Source organism: Grampus griseus (assembly GCF_964374135.1).
Source record: "Grampus griseus genome assembly, chromosome: 10".
Lineage (NCBI taxonomy): Eukaryota > Metazoa > Chordata > Mammalia > Artiodactyla > Delphinidae > Grampus > Grampus griseus.
The window spans coordinates 19,633,324-19,657,127 of NC_139004.1; the positions used below are offsets into that span (position 1 = coordinate 19,633,324).

The window sequence follows — 23,804 nt, forward strand, 5'->3', positions numbered from 1 at the left end:
GTGTTCTCATCTGAGGGCTCTACTGGGGAAGAATCTGGCTCCAAGCTCATTCAGGTTGTTGGTAGAATTCATTTCTTTGAGGCTATAAAACTCATGGTGGCTTGCTTCTTAAAGGACAGTAGGAGAATGTCTCTACCTTCAAGAAAGGTCTGAACCTTCTGCTGAAGGGCAACCCACTGGTTAAGTCAGGGCTCCAGGATCATTCCCCTTTTGATTAATTTAAAAACAACTGATTTGGGACCTTAAATACATTCATAAAATTCAATTGTCTTTGCTATATAACATAACCTATTCAAGGTTATAACTCCAGAGGTCAAACATCATGGTGGGGGGCATTTTAGAGTTTTTTTTGTTGTTGTTGTTTTTTGTTTTTTGTGGTACGCGAGCCCCTCACTGTTGTGGCCTCCCGTTGCGGAGCAGAGGCTCTGCAGCCATGGCTCACGGGCCCAGCCGCTCCGCGGCACGTGGGATCTTCCTGGACTGGGGCATGAACCCGTGTCCCCTGCATCGGCAGGCAGACTCTCAACCACTGAGCCACCAGGTAAGTCCCTGGGGGGCATTTTAGAATTCTGCCTACCACAAGGATGTTGTCAAGTCTTCGAATATTTGCTAACCTGATAGGTGAGAAACGGTTTCTCAGTGTTTTACTTTGCATATAGCTTCTTATGAGTAGAGTTGAGTATTGTTTCATATATTCAAGGACCATTTGTATATCTTTTTCTGGGAATTGACTGTTCCTGTCTTTTGCCCATTTTTCTATTGAGTTGCTGTCTTTTTTCTCTTTCAATGTTTTAGAACTCTGTAAATTAGAGAAATCAGCCCTTTACCTGTGAAATACATTGCATCTATTTTCTCTCAGCTTGTCATTTGTCTTTTGTCTCCAAAAATTGATTGGTGCAAATATTTGTGGTTGCCCAGGTTTTTATGGTCAAGCACTTTGCACTATTTCTATCTCTTCACCCGTTTTAAGTTAATTTTTTTTTTTTTTTTTTTGCGGTATGCGGGCCTCTCACTATTGTGGCCTCTCCTGTTGCGGAGCACAGGCTCCGGACGCGCAGGCTCAGCGGCCATGGCTCACGGGCCCAGCCGCCTCGCGGCATGTGGGATCTTCCCGGACCGGGGCACAAACCCGTGTCCCCTGCATCGGCAGGTGGACTCTCAACCACTGCGCCACCAGGGAAGCCCTAAGTTAATATTTTTAAAAGATGTATTATTGAAAGTTTCAAACACATATGAGTAGAGGAAACAGAATAACGAATCCTCATGTATTCATATACACTGACTTCAACAGTTATCAACACTAGGCCAATCTTGTCTTATTTACACCAAAGACTCTCGACTGGGGGTGATTTTGCCCCACAGGGGATATCTGTCAATGGCTGTTGACATTTTTGATCATCACAACTGGGCAGTGCTCCCGGCAGCTAGTGGGTAGAGGCCAGGGATGCTCCTAAACAGCATACAACGCACAGAGCAGCCCTCCATAACAGAGAGTTATCTGGCTCAAAGTGTCAATGGTGCCCATGTTAGAAAGCTTAACTTATACCTTTACGCTTCCTTCCCACAATGATTATTTCAAGGAAAATATCCAATAGGTAAACACTATTTACAGATAAAGTCATTACAGTAAAAAACATAATACCATTATTACACCTAATATCTTAACATCATAAAATATCCAGTCAGCATTCAGATTTCCCTTATTATTTCATTTTTTTTTACATTTGGTTATTCCACACAAGATCCATGTATTGCACCTGTTATTACGTCTCTTTGTATTCTACAAATCCTTCCTTCTGCTTTTTTTTTTTTTCTCCTTCTCATCTTGCCATTTAGTTGTTTAAGAAACCAGGTCATTTGTCCTGTAGCATTTCCTATACTTTGGACTTCACTGATGGCATCCCCATGGTGCTTACCACATTTCTGGCCCCAGTATTTCCTTAAACTGGCAGTAGATTTCCAATTCACATTCAATTTGGGGGTAAGAATACCTCATGGGTGGTGCATTTATCTTTAAAGAAATTTCCAGGAAAAAGCCAGTGAATCTTTGTTTCTAAAGGTAACTTTGCTGATCTGGAAAATAAATTCTGAACTCTTGACATTCTCATATTAGAGGATTTCAGAGCAGAGTCTTTAGAGCTCATACTCTCAGCAGTTTTCTCAGATGGCAGCTTCACCCAGGATGACGGCCCTTCTAGGCACTTACCCAAGCCTCACGAGTCCCATGTAATTTTCCTGCCTACAGCCCAGTGCCTAAACGAGATGACCTGAGACTAAGATGAATGACTTCAAATTTCCTGACAGCCTTGAACAAGCTGTATCTAGTCTCTTGGGGATAAAATAATAAACGCTACCCTAGGGAGACAGAAAAGACAATCTGATTTAAAACAAGGTGTTCATCCTACTTGTCAGAAGTAAGGATTTAGTCAGAAGCAAGTTCTAAAGGGGATTAAGGGTCTTTCTATGTGCGCATACAGGTGTGCAGGGATCAACACATCCCAAAGTCACTGGAGTGGCAGCCAGTTAGAACAACTGCCGTCCTGCAGATTCATGTGTAGAAGGAGACTTTGCTGAGTAAGCTACATTTCCAAGCTTCCTGTTAATACCCAATAGTGCGTGTGACAGGATTCTGCAGAGGCCATCAGCACCCAGCAGCCAGCAGCTTCCCAGGTGCCACCGGCCCCCACATCTTGGGCAATATTGTAGTAGAATACCCCTCTGGTCTCAGGGGAGACACCTCCCAGGGAATAGCTCCCTCTGGCACCCTAGAGGGTGTATCTCAGGCAAGTTCCAGAAGGAAGATTTCCAGCCAGTTCCCTGGGTGCAGCACCACAGGGGCCTCCCTGCCACTGGCATGCCCTCTCCAACAAGGTCTAGATCTCGGCTGGGGGCATGGGGTCTGCCTTGGATGCTGTGTTTTAGATGCAGGAACAGGGGCTGCTCCTTATATTACACTCTTGAGAGTTCTCTCTGCTTCCTTGGGTGCTGAGATAGAGCATCTAAGGAATTTCCTCCTTTCTGAGATCCAGATCTCATTGGAGAGGATGGAAAGGACAGTGGCAGAAGTTGCTGTGGTGCTGTGCTGGCGGAACTTGTGGGAAAATCTTCCCTCTGGAACTTGACAGTGAATCTGGGGCCGAGAGGAAATAAATCGATACCTGGCACACATTCTGACACCAGCCCTACTGTTCAGTTTGTCTGTGGCATATAGAAAAAATAATTTTGTTAACTTTGCAGGTTTTTGTGCTGATGAAAGTGAAATGGCACATGTGAAATGCTGCGTAAAAGATACAAATGTTAAGATAGGATTAAAAATTATTTGGCTGTAAGGATGCCTGTCCTTGGTTTCAGGCTCTCCGATGCTAATTTTGTTGAATTTTCTCAGGCCACTTGAAGCTTTTCCTGAGCCCAAGCTCTGTTTCTGCTTTGGTATCTGCTGAAGCACAGTCACTTGGTGGCAGGTAAGTTGGTTCTAGCCTCCTACAGGTGAGGGGTTCTGTCTATATTCTCCTTCAGCACCCAGGCAGCCTCTCTCAGGAACTGGCCTGTTTTATTTTCTAGCGTTATTGTATGATTTACACACAATAAAATTCACTTATGTTAAGTATACAGTTTAATGAGTCTGGGTAACTATATACAGTCTTGTAACCACCATCACACTAAGATATAGAGCATATCCTTGACCCTCAAAGTCTCCTTGGCCTCAGCTACTTTTGATCACTTGAACTACACCCTTGCATTTTCCACTTTCAATACTCAGACTCCCTTTCTGGGCTGGTCACCACGTTTCATTTTTCTGAGAAACATCCCTGTTTTTGTCTATTTTGCAGAGTAGACGTAACCGACAGGTTTAGAGTTCAATAACTAAAGAGTCTTTTCCTGGCTCAAATGCAAAGTGTCCATCATACGCTTTTTCTTAGTCATTTTACCCCCACCCTCAAAGTGTGGTGATCTTTAATGATCTTGTTATATTTTTTAATGCCTGAAGGAGACCTCCTGGGGTAGCAGCCATCCACCGTTTTCCAGGAACAGCCCTTATACCTGGAGTGGGGTGAAGTGGCATGTCTATGGGACAATGCATCACACCACCTCCCACCATATACATGTCTAAGCCAGAGCTTATTGGACCACCTGACCCAAGCAGAGTCAGTCAGATTCTCGTTCCCAGGAATTTCAAGGGTCGACCATAGGGGCACAGACTGTCATTGGAGCTGCACTGCACTATGGGAAGATCCTGGAGACACAATCTAAGCACTCCTGCTGTTGATCAGAGTTGTCCCCATGGTTTCGTCCTTTACCATTCCATGAACTTTCCCTTTCTTTCCTGAAGTTAACCAATTAATGTCTGTTGTGTGCAATCTGAGATATTTTACTAAACTGAAACCTCTACTAACTGGTACAATTTCCCCTCAAAGTAGAAAACAGTTGTTCTCTTACTGGCCGACAGAAACCTAGTCCCAAGAGCTACTGAGAAGGGAAGTATAATGTAGCTTACTTGACCAGGCTTCTTCCTGTACTGGGAATCCATCTACCCAGAAGGTCTCCTGCCCTTTCTGAACACAAGTCTGACCACTTTTCTTTCAGCCAGTCTTAAGCCTTTTCCCTACCTCAAGATTTTTATTGTTTTTTTAAATATATGCTATTATTTTCATTCATATTTCCTAATGTCTGTGAATAAAATTCTATGTCTCCTGTATTATTTCTGACAAATGTGTTACTGGAACACATTTTATATGTTCAAAAACATAATATAACAGGACAGACCTTCCTGAGATTGGTGACGTATAATGTCAAAAGTTAAATTTGGGCCTCATATATCAAAACTTACTTAGAAATACTTCTTTTCATTGAGAACAAGATAAACAGATTTTTCAAAGAAAAGGGGTTTTCTCCTCTTGAGAGCCCTTTTAAAATGCAGGAGCTGCTTAGCATTGCTTCAAATACAATAAAGTTGAAATGAAATGACCATAAAAAGGAAAAATTACACAAATTGCAGAATGGCTTAGGTAGTTGCTTTGCATTTGGTCTAGAGTATATGCTGGCTACTCCCACTCTGAAGTGAGGAGCAAGCAGCTGAGAAAGGTAGAGTGGGAAAGCTGAAAAGCTTTCTGTTATGGGTTGAATTGTGTACCCCCCCAAATTCCTATGCTTAGGTCCTACTGCCCCGTACCTCACAATGTGACTTTATTTGGAGACAAGGTCTTTACAAAGGTAATCAAGTTAAAATGAGAAAATCAGGATGATCCTATCTTAATCAGTGTGGGCTGGTATAATAAAAATACCAGCGGGACTTCCCTGGTGGTCCAGTGGTTAGGACTCTGTGCTTCCAATGCAGGTGGCATGGGTTCGACCCCTGGTTGGGGAGCTAAGATCCCACATGCCACACGGCGTGGCCAAAAAAAAATTACCAGAGACTGCGTGGCCTATACAATAAACATTTATTTCTCTTGGTTCTGGGAAGTCCAAGATCAAGGTGCCAGGAGATTCCGTCTGGTGAGGACCTATTTTTCAGTTCATAAATGGCCATGTTCTCACTGTTTCCTTATATGGTAGAAGGGGTGAGGGAGCTCTCTGGGGTCTCTTTTATAAGGGCACTAATCCCATTTATGAGGGCTCCACCTTCAAGATCTAATTATTGTCCAAAGGCCCCACCTCCAAACACTATCACATTGGGAATTAGGTTCCAACATATGAATCTTGGAGGGGCACAAACATTCAGTCTATAGCTGACCCTAATCCAATATGACTGATGTCCTTACAAAAAGGGGAGATTTGGATATAGACACATATAGCAGGAAGATGATGGGAAAAGGCACAGGGAGAAGATAGCCATTGACAAGTCAAGGAGAGAGATCCTTCCCTCATAGCTCTCAGAAGGAACCAAGGTCTGCTGTTAGAAAACAGAGCTGCACTCACTCACCTACACATAAAGCTCAACAATTTTTGGTTCCTTTATACTAATAAGACACAAGACATAATTTGCTCTCTCCTTCATATAAGACATTCCTATTAACCCATCAGCCGAGTATGGACCGTAGTGTACTCCCAGGCCTTCCCATTCTAAGGGGATCCAAATAAATTCTCAGTCAAGGTCCAGGCAAGGCTTTCTTGCCCATTGTGATGGCTGATTTTATGGGCCAACTTGACTGCACCACAGGGTACCCAGATATTTGAACAAGCATTATTCTGAGTGTTTCTGTGAGAGTGGTTTTTTTTTTTTTAACATCTTTATTGGAGTATAATTGCTTTACAGTGGTGTGTTAGTTTCTGCTTTATAGCAAAGTGAATCAGCTATACATATACATATATCCCCATATCTCCTCCCTCTTGAGTCTCCCTCCCACCCTCCCTATCCCACCCCTCCAGGTGGTCACAAAGCACCGAGCTGATCTCCCTGCGCTATGTGGCTGCTTCCCACTAGCTAGCTATTTTACATTTGGTAGTATATATAAGTTGTGAGGGTGTTTTTGAATGAGATAAACATTTAAATCAGTAAACTGAGTAAAGCAAATTGGCCTCCATAATGTGGGTGGGCCTGACTCAATCAAATGAAAACCTCACTACCTCCCCTTCCCCGTTCAAGAGCACACTTTCCTGCCTGGGAGCCTTTGAACTGGTCCCTGGTTCTACAGCAGCTACAGGTCTTTGGACTCAAAATAGACATTGGATCTGCAGATTTTAGACTTGCCAGCTTCCATAATCATGTGAGCCAATTCCTTATTTATATATATATATAAAAAATATACCCTATTGGTTCTGTTTCTCTGGAGAACCCTAATACACCCATCCTTCCTTACATAGACAACAATTCATTTTCATCATACAAATTTACCAACTAACTTTTGTAAAATTACTGCTATGGATTTTGTGAAATATTTCTCTATGTTCAAATCCTTTCAGAAATGGTCTGGGTTTAAGGAATAAAATATAAATAAACATCAAATGAAAGAGAGATTAAGAAGAAAATGTCTGCCTGGAATGCACTTGTTTTGAGAAAAGAACACTGACAGGCCATCATAAAAATTCAACAGTTGGGGCTTCCCTGGTGGCGCAGTGGTTGAGAGTCCGCCTGCCGATGCAGGGGACACGGCTTCGTGCCCCGGTCCGGGAAGATCCCACGTGCCGCGGAGCGGCTGGGCCCGTGAGCCATGGCCGCTGAGCCTGCACGTCCGGAGCCTGTGCTCCGCAACGGGAGAGGCCACGACAGTGAGAGGCCCGCGTACCGCAAAAAAAAAAAAAAAAAAAAAATTCAGCAGTTACTTTATACAAATGACAACTAGTAGACCGAAATATGTCTTCTGTAAATAATGGACATCTCAGGATCAATACTCACTGTTCTGACACCACCCTTTTAAAGTGAGAATGAAATATACAACGAGAAGAGAAATTATAATGGCTTAAGTAAAAGGTTTATGTTCATCATGGACTGCACTCATTGTGTGTTTTACTTTTCATTTCCTTGGTGCTTTGTAATCACCTGTTAACTATCTTTTATAGCTGATTAGTCATCTTTAAAATTACTATGTGTCTCATATTACCTATTATTAAAATGTTATCTTAACAATAAAAACCTTAATTCTGATACACTGAATTTTAACATTTTTTCCTACTCTCTTTTTTTTTAACCTTGCACATGTCACAGGTAACCTAAAACCTAAGTTAAACTATTTGAATACAATTCAGAGCTGGGGAATTGGGTATAATGGATGCTCTACAAATGATCTTACATGAGCTTTCCGAATCAGAATGTAACAAATTATTATTTGTTCCCCTTGGCCATTTTCAGAAGGATAGAGATTATCATGTAAAAGTCAGGCAATTTCTGCACTCTGGCTGAAAACCTTGGGAATTTAGTTTAGCCTTAATAAGTAATAACAAAATTTTAAAAGGCTCTATTGCTTTTCATTAACATTTTATCATTATTCTTTATACCATGCTAAATGATTTAGCTTTATTTTTCTATTATCATACAGTATTGTGTTTCTTTCTTCCTTTCTCTTTCACAAACTGATAAATGCTCTTGGGCAAGATAAGAAGACACAGCCCTACAATGCCCAGCAACGGAGTCTGTGCTAAGCTACAAGTGGCTAATAGAAAGATTACATAAAAATACCCATAATTTTTCAAAACTTGTATAGTGGAAGACTGCAATAAATTAAAGGATTATATATGAGTTAATATCACTGCATAAACTTAACCCTATCAATACCCATCGTTTCTTACTAAAGATAAGACACTATATTTGGATGCCTAGAGAAAAATTCTGATTAAATGATTAACTACTTATCACTTTTTCCAGATATCTGCAAAATTGTTTCCTTATAAATTGTTCTTCAAAAGCAATAGGAAAGGATATGGTGAATTCCCTGGAGGTCCAGTGATTAGGACTCCGCACTTTTACTGCCCAGGACTTGAATTAGATCCCTGGTGGGGGAACTAAGATCCCACAAGTCACAAGCAACACGGCCAAAAAACAAACAAACAAAAAGCATATGTTTTGGAGACATTCCCCAGTACTTCGAGGGTTTGAGGAAACTTTGTCTCTTGAGAGAGGAATATTTTTAGAACCTCCCTCTTTCCACATGTGGACTTTGAGTCAGAAGATCTGAAGTCTCAGTCTACCACTGCCTAGTTGTGTGAGATCTTGGACTTGTGACTTAGCCTCTCATTCTTATAAAAAAGGGAGTAGAAAACATTTGCCCTACATGGCTACTGAGAGGATTCAATGGGATAATGATAGTTTAGAGCAGCCAGGTGCCATGGAAATAAGATGTGAGATACAAATGTGAATCACATCTGTAATTACAATTTTTTCTGGTATCCATGTTAAAAAAATTAAAAGTGAAATTAATTTTAACAATATTTGTATTCAACCCAATATATCCAAAGTATTATTTCAACATGTAATCAATACAAAAAATTATGGAAACATTTTACATTCTACCTTCTTTTCACACTAAATCTTTGAAATTTGGTGTGTATTTTACATTATAGTACATTTCAATGAAAACTAGACATATTTCAAGTGCTCAACAGCCATCGTGTGGCTGGTAGCCACCCAAATGAATAGCATAGGTAGATATCTGAATTAATTTGTCACATCAACTAGTTGATCATTTAGCAGGCAAAGCGTAAGGGATCTTACCTAAGCTGGTGACATGGTTGTTGCAGACTCTGGGGGCTTCACAATTTTTCCTAAGGGAGGCATCATCTCCTTTGGTATGCTGAACTTAAAGAAAGTCAAATAACACTAAAATGTATAAAGTTAATGCCTCTCCACACCATTCCAAAATTAACCAATACTATTAACAACTACAGATAACATCTGGGGAGGTGTGCTTCATAAGACGTTTAAAAAATCAATTCTTTTATTGCCTCTAGATTTTCAACTATGATAACCTCTACATTCTACCCCTCTGTTTTGGTTACCATTTTCATACAGAAGACATTTTTCTTTCCCAGCTTCTTAGTTCTTTTAAGAAATAACATTAGGTACTTTGCTTTATACAATACTTAGTACAGACTGCCTGAATATAACTTTTTATATATTTTAAAATATATACTTACTATTTGGGCTCTTTTCATCAGTGATGCCTTTTTATCATGTGGCTGAATGAAGAAATTAGAAGTCAGATTTAGTTTTGACTGGCTGGTGTTTCAAAGTCAAATTACACAGTCAAATTACAAGGTCATCAAAATTCTTACTCGTAAACTCAGTCGTCTACTGACAGTTTTCAAATCAGTGGGTTGTTTCCTTTATCTAAAATTTATATTAAATGTTACATTTCACCCCAAAGAAAGCTAGATTTTGAGCTCTGTCAAAAAGAAATACGGGTCGGGCGGGTGGCAGGAGGTGGGCACGCACTGTCTGCAGCGTATACAGCTGAGAAAGCATTTCCTAAAGGCGGTGCTGTGCGTAGTTAGTAGATAAATATTTCCTGCCTTCTGAGAATGATAATCCTATGAAAAGTTAAGAAATGGGAAAACAGACTTGTATTATAATAGCTATGGTAGGTGTAAACAAAAGATTTAACAAGACTCCAGTAAACCGAAATGTACTACACCCACAAAGAAAGTTGAGAAATTTGTAAAACGACTTAAAAAAAAAAAAGCTAGACGTAATTATTATTAAGGCTTTCCTGCTCCTTCAGATTGCAACGGCAGTTGTTTTCCCGGCGCCCAGAACAGTACTTAGTACGTACTAGGTGCTCAGTGAATAGCAGGATTCATTGCAGGATTAGGCCTTCCGGCACTACAACCGCACCACAATGTAGTCAAAATACAAAAAACCAAAATATAAAAGCTCTTAATACAATTAGGAGTCCGCGGAACGAGGGTTTTACAGAAAAATAAGCCGTACTACATATACAATATTTTGGTCTCCCAGTGTTTACAACTAGTGGGCGCGGGTCTTTTCCCCGCTTGTAAAAGTCAAAAAAAAAAGGGGATTCTACTCTGAAGGGAAGTTCCGAGCACTGGTCAGAGGGCAGGATCCGAGGACACTAAAGAATTAGGAAGGAGAAACCCCAGGATATTCCAGCCCAAACACACGCTACGCCCACCACGCAGGCGCAGGAAGGGGCAGAGCCGAAGCGGGCGGAGCCGAGAGGCGATTCGCCGGATTCGGATGGCCCCGCCCTCCGTCTCGTGTCAGGCGATCACGTGGCCGTCTAGGGCCGAAGGGCGGAGTTCCAGTGGTTTACAGCAGCGCGCGCTAGCATTCCTGCGGCTGCGGGGACGAACGCGTATTGCCTGTGGACCTCACGCGAGGCGCCGGAGCCACAACTACGTGAGTTCGCTGCGAGGATTGCCCGCTTCCATCCAGTAAGTGTGAGAGAGGTGACCGGAGTGGGTCCGGGGGGGCTGCTAGACTAGCCGCTTTGGGCTCCCACCGGCCGGAAGTCAGGTACTCGTGTGACAGCTGCCGGGCCGCTGCCGGGGTCTAAGTGAAGGGGCTGTTGAACGGTCATAGGAACCGGGACGGGGAGGGAGGTGAGGCTCGGGGCTGCCTCATTGGTTGGATCTGTTTTGGCGCGCTGTCCCGTCCGCGCTCTCTATTGGCTGGCGGGCGCAGTCCCTGTGGCGCGCTCAGCGGTTGGAGGGCCCTGGCGCGCGGCACCGGATCTTCTGCCCAGGTTTTGGTTTCTGGGTCTGTGTCCGTAGGACGGGCTGGCGGGGTCACGGGGCCGTTTGTGTGCAGCTGCTTGGTGTGAGGGCCTCAGCCTGGGCGTGCCTGGCTGTCGGGATGAGGCGGAACATCCACCCTCTTGACCAGTAATTAACTGGCGGTGATCCAAGGGGGTCTGCAAACTGGGCTCATGGGACAAGGTCCCTGAACTCTGAGTCCCCCTTAAAAAAAAAAATTGAACTTGGTGACACTTGGTTTCACCAGTTTATCAGGATTTCCTTGGACCCAGTCCTATGCCAGAGTTTTCAATCTAGTTGTTTAAAAGAACTAGAGAATAAAAAGCAAGGACGCGAGGTTTCTGGCGGGAGTGTGATGAACAAGTGAAGGATTAGACTTGATCCGTGGCTTTCAACTTTTTAAATCTGGACATGTACTAAAGAACATTTTTTACATCGCAATTTAGGATGCAACCCTCCAACTAAATTAGAACCTTCACTAAGCAGTATTTATTTCTCATATGCCTTGCACTCTGACGTTTTCTCGTCTGTTTAGTTACATTTTTCTAAACAACCACTGAGTAATTTTGGAATCCCAGGCTGCAACCCGCAGTTTGAAAATCATTGCCTTGGCTCAGCTCGACCAGCATTTGCTTAATATTAACTAGAATAGAAAATAGGGTGCGTCACAGAATTAGATTTTCTTTCCTAAACATTTTCGTTTGCGTTTGTGTGTGCTAGGGCACAGTGTAAAGTGTATTCACATGGGATGGGTCATAGACAAAGTTTAAAAGCCACTGCACTGGGTAAAGAAAGGCATGCCACAGAAATCAAGGAGATCTGTTTGAGGGAGAGACATGGCTGGGGAGTTCAAAGTTGGGTTTGGAGTGAGTCCGGCCCAGTGGTGTGGTTAACGGCGTTACATAGCCCTTTGTCTCTTGCTCCCTTTTCTTTGCTTCCACCAGTGTCTCAGTTCATGATGGTGGTTACACATTCCCTACAAATGTAAATGCATAATCTTATTTGATTGGATATTAAATCACTATTAAGTTATTGCTGGTTACCAGAGCCAAGTTTATTATAGCTTAAATCTGCCTTTGAAATAGTAGAGTTAGGATGCTGCTCTTGACTTGGGCACACCCAAGTATCTGTGTTTTGCTTTTCCTGGTGACTGTTTTTCAGATCTTTTTTAAAAAATTATTTAGTTTTGGCTGTGTTGGGTCTTCGTTGCTGTGCGGGGGGGCTTTCTCCTTGAGGGGAGCAGAGGCTACTCTTCACTGTGGTGTGTGTGCTTCTCATTATAGTAGCTTCTCTTGTTGCGGAGTATGGGCCCTAGGCATGTGGGCTTCAGTAGTTACGGCACGTGGGCTCAGTAGTTGTGGCTCGCGGGCTGTAGAGCACAGGCTCAGTAGTTGTGGCACATGGGCTTAGTTGCTCCGTGGCATGTGGGATCTTCCCAGACCAGGGCTCAAACTTGTGTCCCCTGCATTGGCAGGCGGATTCTTAACCACTGCTACCAGGGAAGTCCGTTTTTCAGATCTTTGACAGCCCTGTATTTAATCCAGGACACTGTCACGTTTTGTAAGTTTGTTTAGAATACAAATTTTCCCTTTTGTAACAATATTTTTCCAGCCAGAATTAATTGTATGTGTGTGTATAAAATATTAAGTGTCATTAGCTTTAGTCACTTGTCATTGACAGGGCTGAGTTTGGGTACAGTGAGAAAAGATAGTTCCATCATTTTTTATTGCTATGATTTTTTAATTTTTATTTTTATGATTGTACTTTCAACAACAACAAAAAACTAGGTTTCACTTTCTGATGCAGACCATATTCTGTTTTTGAATTACTGATCTTCTGTTCTTCACCAGGTGTACAATGAATCACAGTATGAAGCAGAAACAAGAAGGAATCCAAGAGAATGTAAAGGTATGTGATGCAGTCACTTTAATTTGTTATAGAAAGCATGTAGTTAGATGTTTTTTGACATAATTTAGTCAAATTTAACCTGAATATAATTTCTATAACGTTGAATTAATCAGTTTTTAGTCTGAGGGCAAGTAACTGTTTAAAAATTAATTATGGTTGAATATTAAGTTTTCTGATCCACATACATGGGATGTCTTTCCATTTATTTAGGTCTTCTTTACATTCTTTCAACAATGTTTTGTTGAAAAAAGTTTCAACAAAGTTTTTCGAGTTTTGAGTTTTGTTAAATTTTTTCCTAGGTATTTTATTCTTTTTAATGCTATTGTAGCTGGAATCATTTCCTTAATTTTTGGGGTGCTCATTGCTATGGTATAGAAGTACTATTGATTTTTGTACCTTGATCTTGTATCTTGCAACCTTGCTAAACTTGTTTATTCTAATAGTTTTTAGTAGATTCCTTAGGATTTTCTATATACAAGAAATGCTTTGTTTCTACTTTTACTACATTTCATGAAATGATTTTATTAAAATCCTTTTTGTGTATCTTCAGATTAGTGTCTTTGACCACAGAGACAGTTTGCATTATATTGTGTATATTTCCAAGGTATATGCTCATTACCATCCAACTTGCTCATTTTGCCACACTTTTTGAATCCCTGTAGTATACTGTCACTGGAAATCATGTTCCAAATGTTTATTCTAATAACAATAAAGACAGAGCTTAATTTTGAGTTTGTAATTTTGACTGGCTTCGCTCTTCAGGTTCTAAATGAATTTTCAACTTAGCTAGGGGGTCCTGCCACACAACTTAGACTATATGTATTCTCAGGATTCCTGGGAATGAGACTACATTGTTAAGAAAGTGTACCAGTTTCCAGATTTAAATTCAATAGTATAAATAAAAGCCTTTTTGTAAGTGATAGCAGGTGCTTTTTGATAGGTTGCTTTGTTTACCTTGCCTTAGTATCTTCCTTACATTATTTTTCGTGAATAATTTGCATCGATAATTTGTGAATTTTATTCCATCAGCTTTCATAAAGGGTGATGGCATCTTCCCACTGTGCTTTGTATGTGTGTGTTTTTAAACTTTTTATTATGAAAACTTTTAAATATTCAAAAATAGAGTCAATAGTATAATCTCATTTTACTTCCCCCATTTTCAACAATTATCAGTATATGGCCAGTCTTGTTTCATCTCCATCTCCATTCACTCCCCCTTTCCTCCACTGAATCAAATCCCAGACAAATAATTTATGTAAATTCAGCAGATTCTAACAGTTAAAGAGAAGTCTAATATTTACTATCTATAGTACAACTATCTGGGATATAAAAGGATCTGGGTTCTGTTTGGTTCTGGTTCTGCCTCCAAAACTGTGATGTTGGGTGAGTTATTTAGCATCTCAGCCTCAGTTTACTCATCTGTAAAATGAGGGAGTTGGACTGAAACTAGGTCTGTAAGAGTACATTTTAGGAGTTCATGGATTCCTTGCCAATTATACACAAAATTCTGTGTGAGTATGCTCTTTTGATTTTTTTGAGGGGGTTCATAGAATCTCAGATTGTTTTCTAAAAAGATTATGACTCAATATATAAGAACCTTTCTGGCTGTAAAGAGCTTATTATTCTAACGCATGATCTATATGAATAAAAAGATAATAGCAATATTGCATTTGGACGGCTGGATGCTATAAAGCTTACAGTTGTGAAAGTTAAATCTTGGAAGTGGTCATTTAGCTGGCTTCTTTGGCCTTTATGAGTAGCAAGCATTTAAATAAATTAACACCTCCTATTATTAAGGTTCCAAAGTTGTATTTTCTTCTATTTGTCTGGACAATGGTGACTAATCTGTAATCTAAATTATATCTGAAATGTTGGTGTAATATTTGTTCTCACAGTAGCCAGCATTTGTTCTTCAGTTAAATGGTGAGATAATAATCAGCAGTAGAAACTTTACCGTGAGAAAGGTGAACTCTAGTCCTGTGAAGCACAGTGTGGAATCAGTAACTTTCTCACGCTGCTTCGGTGTCATGTTCTTGCTGACCTTGTTTGAGTATTCACCATTGTTTGCTATCCCGTGGTGGCAGTATAACTAATGATTTTTTGCAAAAATAGAGAGACCTTTTAGATCAGGAAATATACAGGAAGGTATTTACATATTACAAGGAAACCATTTTTTTTCCCAAAACAATAGCTTGTGCATTTTAGAGTGTTTCTATGCCTCAAGCACTGACATTTTCTCTGCTGATGAATGGGCTTGAAGCAAAACTGTTTCTGCAGTCAGGTAAAGATTGAAGGGGGGAAGCGGGTCTTCTTACATGTGTAATATTCTTTAAAGTGATATTCTTTTGGTGGATTCATATAAATGTGTTAGGGACTATTCGCAATTTAAAGGAAGCCTGAGATGAATCCTTTCGATTAGGGGAAAGTATTTTGCAGTGTAAATAATTAACCTTTTCCTCCAATTTACCTCTTTTGTGGGTAGCATTAAATGTTATGATGTTTGGTAAATTTCTAGTTTCTGTGTAGAAGATCTTTTTAAGAGGGAATACAAATATTCCTGTTTTACTGGAATTTCATCATACATGGTTTGGAGTACTAGAACTTAATGTTATAGTTTTGTTTTAACTAAACAAATGACTACATGACTATAGCAAGAATGTACATTGAAATGGAAGAAGAGCTACTTGTTTGTGTCAAATTTGGGTAATGTGATTTATTCTTAGAATTTCTTCAAACTTTATTATAATTTCAGGGAAATAATAAGCTTGCTAATTGATCAAATCATATGTAGCATTATAAAAGTATACAGCAGATCAAACATTAGTGTCCTTAGCATTTTTTTTTCTTTTGTAAATTACGGTAGGATTGAGATGTTAACACTCCATATAGGAACTTAGTAACCAGATAATTCCTTATCTTGACTTTCAGAGTAGTCCTGTTCCAAGAAGAACTCTGAAGATGATTCAGCCTTCTACAGCTGGATCTCTAGTCGGAAGAGAAAATGAGGTGTGTATTATTGAGCTAGAATGGGGTACAGACGATGCTACCTTTACATTAAAAACATTTCAAAGAGTTCCTTCGTCAGAAATACCTAAATCATTGAAATTTGGAAATAATTTAAGGATAACAATTGTATATTCCCCACAAAAGTGGTTTTTGTTTTAATTTTTCAATTTAGGAAGTTCAAAAGTGGTATGAATACCTGTAGTAGAACTGGGGATAATGTAATAAGTTATGAGTTAACCTATAGGCATAATGTTTGATTTTTTTTAAGAATAAAATGTTAGATTCAATCATTTACCCCTGTATGTAAATGATGAAATCATGGATGAGGGTTTCTAGACTTTTGAAAATAGTGCCTTTCCATGGTACTGAATCATTTAAATAATAAAAATAAATTCAGCTAAGCCTTAGGCTCAAGTCTAATTCAAAATAGTTGATGTAAATAAAATTCCTAAAATATAACTATACATTTTGGTAGAGTTTTGAATTGTGTAATTTCTTAAAAGGGCCAAAGATATCAGAAAGATAGAGATACGAGTGCTTTCGGTTTTTAAAAAATCTTTATTGGAGTATAATTGCTTTACAACGGTGTGTTAGTTTCTGCTTTATAACAAAGTGAATCAGCTATACATATATCCCCATATCTGAGTGCTTTAGTTTTAATTCATAAGAGACTAAACTGCTTAGCTTTCTTGTTCATTAAACAAAATGACTGATGTATATATTTTCATTATAGTTGGTTAAAAGCTTGTCCAAACGGAAACATTGGAACGACCAGTTAATATCTAAGACTTCCAGCTCTGGAGTTGTTACTGACCCAGAACACAGTGAAAATAAAAATCTTGGAGGCGTCACCCAAGAAGCATTTGATCTTATGATTACAGGTATGGGGAAAAAAAAAAGTGTGTGTGTGTGTGTGTGTGTGTATGGCTTTTATCTTAAATTTTTAAATTATAATAAGGGTAAATATTATTTGTTGTATTGTTATGAACTCTTCCCACAGCTTCTTAATTTATTAGATATTTTACTTGTATGTTTTTGATGATTTAAGATTTTTTATGGTGTAAATATATAAAACAGCGTACATTTGGACAGGTCCTACTGTTTGGTAAATCCATGTATGTATGAAATATTAAAGAAAAGGAAAGTGATTAATATGGCAGCTCTGATATTGGACTTATAAGACTTGGAAATAGTCTTTTCAGAAGAAAAATGTATAGAGATAATGAATTTGAAGAAAAGATACCAGGAGAATGAAATAAGGGAACAACAGGAATAATAAGGGGAGTGAAGATGAATGAGAGGCGTGTGGCTATAATAAACACTAGTTTTTAATGGCAGTGGAGATCAGAAGAGGAAGTGAATGATGTTTTATAAGTATTATGGAAGGTGATTACTTCTGTCCTAATCATGGGTCATTATTACTGAGGAAAAAGATTGAGCCTAGAGAAGTTAATTGTCTTACTCAAGGTTATAGTGACATTTGGGCTCATTTTGAGTCCCCTGAGGACAGTGAGGGGAAAAATAAGTAGACAGTGGGATTTCATTTATTGGATTTCATTTATTGGGTTGGCCAAAAAGTTCGTTCAGGTTTTTCTGTACGATGTTAAAACCCGAATGAACTTTTTGGCCAACCCAATAGCAAGGTTGACTGCATACAAATAAAGACGCTCTAATAATAATGTAGAATAAACAACAGGATTTGTGACACTCATATCTGATTTGGCTAAAATTAATGAAGATTGGTGGGAAAAAAACCACTAAAGTTAATTATGGAAATAAACAACTCAACTATACATTATATTGCTAACATACCACATAGATGAAAAACATTAATCTATGCAACTTGAACACAGAACTCTGACTGTAGACCCTCAGAGGGCTATACTGTGAGGATTAAAAGAACTATAAAGAAATCTTGAATTTAATTTTTGTTGGCAGTGGTATTGGTGTAGTAGCAGTTTGGGTAAAAATTTGTGTATATTTTAGGATTGAGCAAATGAGTAATATGTTGATATTGTTGGGTCCATGGTATGGTTAAGGGAGATACAGTATATAAAGGGGAAGGAAAGGAAGAACTCTGTTGTGGAACTGGAATTGGGAGTGTTGGTATAAACTGATGATTTTTTAAAAAGAACCTTTCCTAACTGCCAATGAAAGAGCCCAGAAACAAATGACACCCGAATAATAAGAAGCACAATCACATTCAGTTCTTGGTTTGTAAATACTATTCTCCACTAAAGCTCCCTGGAGAAATGGCTGCTTCCAGCACTGGGGCAGGGAAACTACAGAGTGAGCTTGGAATCTCTTGTGTTAGAAAATACGGAAGTACTCAAAACCTGATGGGTGTCGGTTATAAGGACAAGGAGTCTGCTTGAAGGGATTCCCCCCTAAATTTGGGGAAATTTGAGCATCAAAATGAATAATGACAAGAATGGATTATAATACATTGAATTAAAAAAGAATACATGAATCCATACTGGTAATTTTCTTTTGAATTGGGGTAGGGAAAGTTCTTTTACAGAATAATGCCAACTACTAAATGTAGAAGGAACAAGAAACATCAGTGGAGGAAAATTGGGTGAAAGGTTGTTAGGGAACTGGATATTAATACCACAGACTCAAAAACTTTACTCCATAGATCATTTATTTGTTACTAAAGGAAAAAAGTATCTTTACAAGGGAGAAATCATCTTAATCAAGTGATCAAATTTAACATCTCCAGTATTGTGACCAATTAGTATGTGCTTCTTTGGTGATACACTGAGAAGGATACAACATTCTTACACAGTGTTCCTGCCAACTTGTGTAGCTTGAATTTAATCATGGAAATGGACAAATCCAAATTTAAGGACAGTGTAAAAATAACTGATCTGGACTTTTCACAAATGTGAATGTTAAATTAAAAAATATGAACACACAAAGCAAATGTTGCAGACACCTTTAACAATCTAGGTTAAAGTTATATGTGTATTGTATTTGTGTTTCAGTTCCTTTGAAGGGATTGAAATCTTCAAAATGTTGGGAAAAATAAGAGAAAAAAACTGATTTGGCTTTCTAACTTTAATCTTTAAAAAAATGGGTATTACTAAGTACTGAATGATATTGTAAACTTTTAAAAAATAGACAAAAAAGTTATTGTTTTTTTTTTTAAGTTATTGGGCTTTTACAGCAGTATATAACAGTAATGATTTTCAAAGTTACATGTAAAACAATTTATTTTAGAAAATCCATCCTCTCAATATTGGAAAGAAGTGGCGGAAAAACGGAGGAAGGCTCTCTATGAAGCACTTAAGGAAAATGAGAAAGTATGTACTGAATATAATTTGTGGAATTTTTAAACATTCCAGGATTATTTTCTTTCTGCTGCCCAGGATATTTTATTAGAGCAATATAAACTAGCTTTAATGTTGTCTTAATAAAAATTTAATTAGGCAACTCTGTTACCAGAACTATTATACAAAAAGAAGCCTATTGTGTTGAGAGCCAAAGACAGCACCTTTGTTAGGAACTTTGTGCTAAATGTGTGTCAGCTATATACTTGGAGGCATATAATTTGGTTTATAGCGTAGCAAATCTATGAAAAACTGAACTTTTTGATTTATGTCACATAGCTTCATAAAGAAATTGAACAAAAGGACAATGAAATTGCCCGCCTGAAGAAGGAGAATAAGGAATTGGCAGAAGTAGCAGAACATGTACAGTATATGGCAGAGGTAATAGAGGTAGGTATTTTAACATTCACCTGATTCAGAGGCATCTATTTTTCTATAAAGTTGAAGCAGTAGTGTGATCAGAAAGTGTTTGGGCTCTAGAAGGAGATTTCCCGGGTTTGAGTCCTAGCCCCCTACCTAGCACCATTAAGTTTGAGTTAAGCAGGTTATTTATCCTGTCAGGGCTCCATTTTCCTCATTTATAAAATGGGAGTAATAGTGCCTACCTTTATAGGCTTGCTATGAGAATAACAAGTAGAGAATAGGTAGAAAATTGAGAGAATTGCCTGTACATAGTGAGAGCTCAATAATTGTTAGATGCTATTATTATGAAGCAAAAGAACACCTATTTTCTTGTAACAATATAGAAAGGAATACTTACATCTGAAAAATACATGGAAAATTATATTTCACAGTTGTCAGATTTTCAGACAGGTTGTTTTTTTAAAATTTTTATTGGCATATAGTTGATTTAGAGCATTGCGTTAGTTTCAGGTGTACAGCAAAGTGAGTCAGATATATATATATATATCTCCAGACAGTTTTTAATTTAACTATAATGCCAATGAGATATTACTGTCATTTATAAAACTGGTAATTGGTGTACGAAATAACTTCGGTCGTCTTATCTGACTTTTTTTTTTAATTTGGAAGTAGCTAATGTGTTTATAAGAATTAGCCTGATGACTGTTACTTTACCAGTCTTAAAAAATAGGTCTTAAACTTATTCATGTCTGCAAAAAATTATCTTGCTGTTGGGGAGGATCTTTTTCATATCAAAACTTCTCTTGCACTGAACTTCTGCCGTACATTTTAGTGCCATGGCAGAACTCATATTTGAAGTTTTCATTTGGAAGTACTGTAGTAGCTCTCTTAACTGCCATGGAAGTATTGGTCCAAAGCAGATGGGAAATTAGGAAACCTGGTCCTTTACTGTAGATAGTTGGAGAAGTACTGATTTAAATTGTATTCTGAAAGCATGTGAGTACTTAAAAAAAAAAAAATAAGCAAATTTTTAAACACTGTGACTTTGCAGAAATATGATCTAATATGGTTAGCACTTTGATCTAACAAACACTTGACTGCATGTAAGTGAATTTAATATAGAGACATTATGAAATGAACCCTCATTATAACATTGAGGGTCAGTTATATCAGCATACTGATAATGGGCTTGGATTGTGAAGTTTTTACAATAAATTATTGGTTTATTCTTTACAAGAGACTGAATCAAGAACCTCTGGATAACTCTGAATCACCGGATAGTCAGGAATTTGATTCCGAAGAGGAAACTGGTGAGGATTCTGAAGTAGAAGACGCAGAAATTGGTACATGTGCTGAAGAAGTTGTCTCTTCCTCTACAGATGCAAAACCGTGTGTGTGAAATTCAGTAATACTGACTCATGAGAAATATACTGCCAACGTTCACCTCCACTGTAGTTCTTTGTAGCAGAGCAAATAACTTTATAATGAAAACTTGGACTCAGACTTCCTTGTTTGTATCCTGGGGCACTATTATTGTACTAAAATACAAATACTATGTATTTTTAATCTACGGTGTTGTTTTGTGTAAATAGCATTTTCTCAGTTGTCAGACATGACTTGTGTATATGATAAATAAACTTCATTCTGTTGAGCTTTGTGTATATCTTGAAGAATGAAGTATAAGGAGTCTGGGTAGAAAATTTGTCTATTCCTGTGCTTTTGTTTTGTTTCCTTTCTAATCTGCTAACTAGCTTGGAGGAAACAAGGGGGAAATGAATTCTCCCTTTTTAGACTGAGATAGCTGAGGTTTTACCTCGTAAACCTGGTTGCACCTCAAGCTCACTGGAGGGAATGTTGATTTCTAGACCCCATGCCCAGGTAATCTAACCCAGTAGGAGTGTGAGCATCTGGAGTCAAAGGCTCCCCAAGTGAATCTGAGTAGCCAAGTAAAGGCTGGTATGATCATACTCTTCTTGGAAGCTTAAAATGTTGGGGTGGTGCTGGTAGTCCTCGAGAGAAGCAAAGTGGGGAGCAGATGAAGGATGCATGAATAGCTAAGGGTTCCGAAACCTTCTATCTGCACATTTCACATACTGGTATAGACAAAGTATGTATATTGAAGGAATATGAAGTAAGAGTAGGGTGAAATTAAGGATTTCTCATATGTACTGTTCTGAAGGAAGAAAAGGACAAAATAAAGGGAAATTGTTTGCAAAGTATACAGCATTGGGATTAAGATCTGTGGAAAGCACACAAGAAGCTTTGTATAAATTGGCAATAAAGAGCAATGTCAAGCTTTCAAGGATTACTTTAGGCAAGTTATTCTTATAGAACTTTAATTTTCTTATCTCTGATATTAAGTCCACCTCTGTTTTTGTGAGAATTAAAACCTTTACTAGAGTGCCTGATCTAAATGCTTAAATAAATATTATTAATCTATAGCAATGCTGTCCAATAAAGTTTTCTGGGATGCTGGAACTGAGTTGTCCAGTATAGTAACCAGGTAGCCATGTATGGCTTTTGAGCACAAAATGTGGCTAGTATGAATGAGGAACTAACATTTTAATTTTTTAAATTTTCATTTATATTTAAAGAGCCATGTGAGGTCAGTGGTTACTGTAATAGTACAGCTGTTTATGTTTTAGATTTGGGCCATCAGCCCAAAGAAAGAGGAGAGCTAAGTAGAATAGGATGACTTGGCAAATAAAAAGTATTTCTGGAAAATGTCAAAAATGCATTGCCAGGATTTGGTGGCAGGGAGCAAAAAGAGGAAGGAATTGAAGAGGGTTTTTAAATTTAATGTCAGAGCCAAAATTATTAATCTTCTAGAAGAAAATATTGGAGAAGATTTTAGTGATCTTGGATTTGGTAAAGGTTTCTCAAAAAGCACACAAAAATCACGAATTATACCATAAATCAGACTGCATAAATAAAAATCAAAAACTTCTTTTTGAAAGACTTTTAAGAGAATGGAAAGACAAGCCACAGACTGGGAGAAAATACTTGCAAAATATACCCAACAAAGGATTTCTATCTATAAAGAACTTACTACTCATTAAGTAGACAACTTATTTTTTAAATAGAGGAAATATTTGGACACTTGCAAAGCATATGTACAGATAGCAAATAAGTACGTGAAAAGATGGCAACACAGTCCTTAGGGAAGTGCAAATTAAACCTACAGTAAGATACTGTTATGTGCCCATCAGAATGGCTGAAGTTTGAAAAACAAAACTTGACCATACCGAGTGTTAAGGACATGAAGCAACTGGGACTCTCCGGCAGTGCTGGTGGCAATGTTAAATGCCACAGATGCTATCGAACTGTTCGGTAATTTCTTAAAAGTTAAACATACACATTCTGTATGATCCGGCCGTTCTAGGTATTTACCTAAGAGAAATGAAAGCGTATGTCCACATGAAGATTAGCAAATAAAGCCCTTGTGCTCAAATTCTTACCGTGGATTTGCTTCTAAGAAAATCCAAATGTTGGAGAGAGATGAGCTTACAAGGGACAGCAAAGGAAAATAGCAACCATTTGTTAAAATTTTGGAAAGCGATTTTAAAATCATAGCTTAGCATAAAAATGCCTCGAGGCCCAAATCTGAACCTCTGTTTCTCATCAGAGGCCTGGCAATATTTGACTCTTCAAACTACGTTCATGAATTACTCTGAGGAAAAATTCAAATTCAATTTAAAAAGCACTTGAAAAAAGGAATTTGTGGCCGTGACCCAGTTTCTAAAGGGGACTTATGATTTCCGACCCTTATTCTCCCACTATAAACTGAATTCTAGTTTCAGAAACTCTGCGTTAACACAATTCACAAAATCCACAAAGGATGAAAAGATAACAGTTGCTCAGTAGAACACAGCTTTTCCTGGTTTAAGTTTTGAGAAAATTGGCTCCCGAGAGCCTCATGAATCCACGTGATGTGATTAACATCCCTCACAACATTCCTGTAATAGATACAAGCAAGGATCACGGACCTACACCACTTTTTTTTACAGGCCCCTCAGTGAAAGGTAGAAGCATGACGCTAAAGTAAGCTTA

The 23,804-nt window shown here is 38.5% G+C and overlaps 1 protein-coding gene and 1 long non-coding RNA gene across 2 annotated transcripts; one reads left to right on the forward strand and one right to left on the reverse strand.

The window, feature by feature from the left end:
* Nucleotides 1-9,144: 9,144 nt before the first annotated feature.
* On the reverse strand, nt 9,145-9,802 carry LOC309828932. The gene is made up of 3 exons (XR_014297371.1): nt 9,706-9,802; nt 9,568-9,609; nt 9,145-9,229 (listed from the first exon to the last, which is right to left on the reverse strand). It is a non-coding gene; the product is annotated as an uncharacterized lncRNA (long non-coding RNA).
* An 892-nt stretch (nt 9,803-10,694) lies between these two features.
* GMNN (geminin DNA replication inhibitor) lies at nt 10,695-21,877 on the forward strand. The gene is made up of 7 exons (XM_082664563.1): nt 10,695-10,824; nt 12,996-13,053; nt 15,982-16,059; nt 16,793-16,940; nt 19,282-19,364; nt 19,671-19,781; nt 20,992-21,877. The coding sequence occupies exons 2-7, from the start codon at nt 13,003-13,005 to the stop codon at nt 21,151-21,153; spliced, it is 633 nt and encodes a 210-aa protein (XP_082520689.1). The 5' UTR covers nt 10,695-10,824; nt 12,996-13,002; the 3' UTR covers nt 21,154-21,877.
* The last annotated feature ends 1,927 nt before the right edge of the window (nt 21,878-23,804 follow it).